At 61.9% G+C, this 2,722-nt stretch overlaps 1 protein-coding gene across 1 annotated transcript in view; it reads right to left on the reverse strand.

Moving 5' to 3' along the window:
- Nucleotides 1–563: 563 nt before the first annotated feature.
- Nucleotides 564–2,722, reverse strand: part of H696_02476 (capping protein (actin filament) muscle Z-line, beta) — a 3,299-nt gene continuing 1,140 nt past the window's right edge. The window contains exons 2-6 of the mRNA XM_009496388.1: nt 2,276–2,354; nt 1,929–2,137; nt 1,727–1,840; nt 1,551–1,630; nt 564–1,395 (exon numbers count right to left, since the gene is read on the reverse strand). Of these exons, the coding sequence (XP_009494663.1) occupies nt 986–1,395; nt 1,551–1,630; nt 1,727–1,840; nt 1,929–2,137; nt 2,276–2,354 (892 nt within the window). The 3' untranslated portion in view covers nt 564–985. The remainder of the gene's footprint in view (nt 1,396–1,550; nt 1,631–1,726; nt 1,841–1,928; nt 2,138–2,275; nt 2,355–2,722) is intronic.

Consider the following 2,722-nt stretch of genomic DNA (forward strand, 5'->3'; position numbering starts at 1 on the left):
AGAAGAAGAGAGGGGGGCAAGGTCGTGCGCGCGCGCGCGCGGGGAAGATGGCCAGCAAAATATGTGGGTCAATGAGGGGGAGTGGAGTGTCGGGCTGCCTGCCACGAACTCGGCGGCCCCTGGGAGCTGGCCTAACAATGAACACCTTTCCCCAAGTCAATTGGGCGTCCCCCCCCCCCCTGTCACACATATCTACCTACCGATTTTCTTTTGCCTTGCGAATTGCCATCAACCGATGACCCTCGATTTTGGGCCGGCCTTTTTGTTTTCATGCCCCCGCCCCCACACCCCGAGGAGCAAATCCCGATTTTGGGCCCCCCTCCTCCCCCACCTCGCGGCTCTGCCGTGGCCTCTGTTCCAACGGGCGAGGGGGCACCAATGCACATGGGCGCCCCGCTGCGCATTGTCCCCCGTCCGCATTGTCAGCCGACGAGAGAGAGATCGGCGAGAACAGCGAAACCGAAGAGAAGGGATGTTTTTTGTATTTGATCAAAAGAGGGACGGCTACCAGCACGGGGAGGTATGAAACAGATGGACGGATGCACGCGTGCGTGTGTGTGTGTGTGTGTGTGTGTGTGTATGTGGCGGGGGAGGGGATGGAGGCAGACAGGGGGAAGGTCCGTGGAAGTGAACTTCAGCGCCACAGGCCGACCCTCCACTCACCTACATGCCATATGTATCAGCAGCATGGGAAACGCACGCCTCGTCGAGGGGCGGCCGTGCACATGTATGTACATGAACCCAACCGCCCCCCCGCCCACCCCCTCACCCTCTGCCGGACGACTCCGGAAGGAGTGTGGAAGATGATGGTAGTAAAAGGACCGCCGACTCGAAGAGAAGAGAGACATCATGAGGAGGAGGGAGGTGGACCGACGGGGAGGGGAGAAGACGTGGGGAGGCGGAGACACGGGTCACCACAATCGCCCCGTCTGTCTGATGGAGGACAGGAGGGGGACTGGGCGCGCCCAGCGGAAGATGAGGACACTTACTTCTGGCGGGAGACCAGCTTGCTGGCGAGCTCATTGGCCAGGTCGGTCTGGAGCTTGGTATCAGCGCGGGGGCGGGTGGAGCGCAGATCATTGACAATGTCCATGGTCTTGCTGAAGTACACCTCATGCAGGGTGTTACGCATGGTGATCTCCATCTGCTCGATCATGCGACCGATGTGAACCAGGTGCGAGTCGAAGGTCTCAATCTGGGGGATAGTCAGCTCGGACTGACGGGTCAGGTTGCCAGACAGGTTGAGGGCGGCGCTGTCGGCGGTGGTGGAGTCCATGTTCAGGATGACCGTGGAGGTCAGGCGGTAGGTCGAGGGGGACTGGGGGTGCTCGGTGGCGACGTCGAAGACATGGATCGAGTCCCAGGAGCCGGACATCTTGGTGGAGCCCTCACCGGCTGTGTACATGTGCGTGGGTGCGGGTGCGGGTGCGGGTGCGGGTGTGGGGGTATTCGTGCGTGTCGGGTGGTCAGAACATGGACCGAGAGGGAGGCAAGGGGCAAGCAAAGGAGAAGGAGTGTGGCAGGGCGCTCTGATGGGGAATTGGACGCACTCTTCTTGATCAGGACAACACCAGCAAAGCCAGTGTCGAGGTCCCAGAGGTAGACGGAGGAAACACCACCCTCGAAGTAGCTATTTATCAGGGAGAAAGGGAGAAAGGGAGAGAGGGTGAGCGAGTGAGTGAGCGAAGTGGCGAGCGGGCGCAATGTAGGCAATCCGGCGACGCACAGGCTGCGGTAGGTGTCGAAGGCATCGTTGGCCAGGATCTCCAGGTTGCGGAGCTTGTCGCTGGGGTAGTTGGCATCCGGCAGGCTGGGCTGGAACTTGTTGGACCAGGGGGAGCTGTGAGGGGAGGGGCGAGGAGGTCAGCATTTGGTGGAAGACACGTCACGTCGGGGAGGGGAAGGTGGGAGGGATGGGATCCACTTACCGGTAGGAGTCGGCATCACGGTTGTAGTCGCAAAGGAGGAAGGTCTTGCCAGTGGTGTTGCAGACGCTGGTCTTGAGGGGCTGATCAACAGTGGACAGCAGGTCCTCAGTCAGATCGGGGACCAGGGTGATGAGCTTGAGGAGGTTCTGCTCGGTGTGCAGGGGCGGCAGGCGACGCATCAGGTCGAGAGCGCAGTCGAAGGAGTCGGCCTATTGGAGGAGGGGCGGTCGGCGGAGAGGGGATGGGGAGGGGGGGGAGACACAAAAAAGCAGAGCAAGAGCGTGAGCGGGGCAAGACGCAAGAGCGGCCAAAGGCGGACAGGGAGGAGGGGCGCAAAGATGACATACCATTTTGGATGTGGGTGTCTTGTGCCAGGAGAATGGGAAAGAACAGGCGGAGGGGGGGAAATGAGAAAAGTAGCGCGGCCTTGAGAGGAACAAGGAGGGAGGAGTTAGCCAGGACAAGAGCACGGAAAGGGGGGAGGAGGAGCAGGAGGAGGAGGAGGAGGAGGAAGGGCGGAAGTGCGTTCATGGCAATGTCACGGGTGCGAGTGAGCCGGAGAGAAAGAGACAGGCGGGGCGGCGGCCAGCGGTGGCAGGGGCAGAAAGGAGGGGGAGGAGCGGAGAGGGACAAGGCCGTGGAAGCGGGGGAGAGGAAAATGTCATGGGTGGAGGGGGGGGGGGGGGGGGCAATGTCACGGGTGCGAGTGAGCCGGAGAGAAAGAGACAGGCGGGGCGGCGGCCAGCGGTGGCAGGGGCAGAAAGGAGGGGGAGGAGCGGAGAGGGACAAGGCCG

The sequence above is a fragment of the Fonticula alba genome, assembly GCF_000388065.1.
Source record: "Fonticula alba strain ATCC 38817 unplaced genomic scaffold supercont2.3, whole genome shotgun sequence".
NCBI classification, from domain to species: domain Eukaryota; order Rotosphaerida; family Fonticulaceae; genus Fonticula; species Fonticula alba.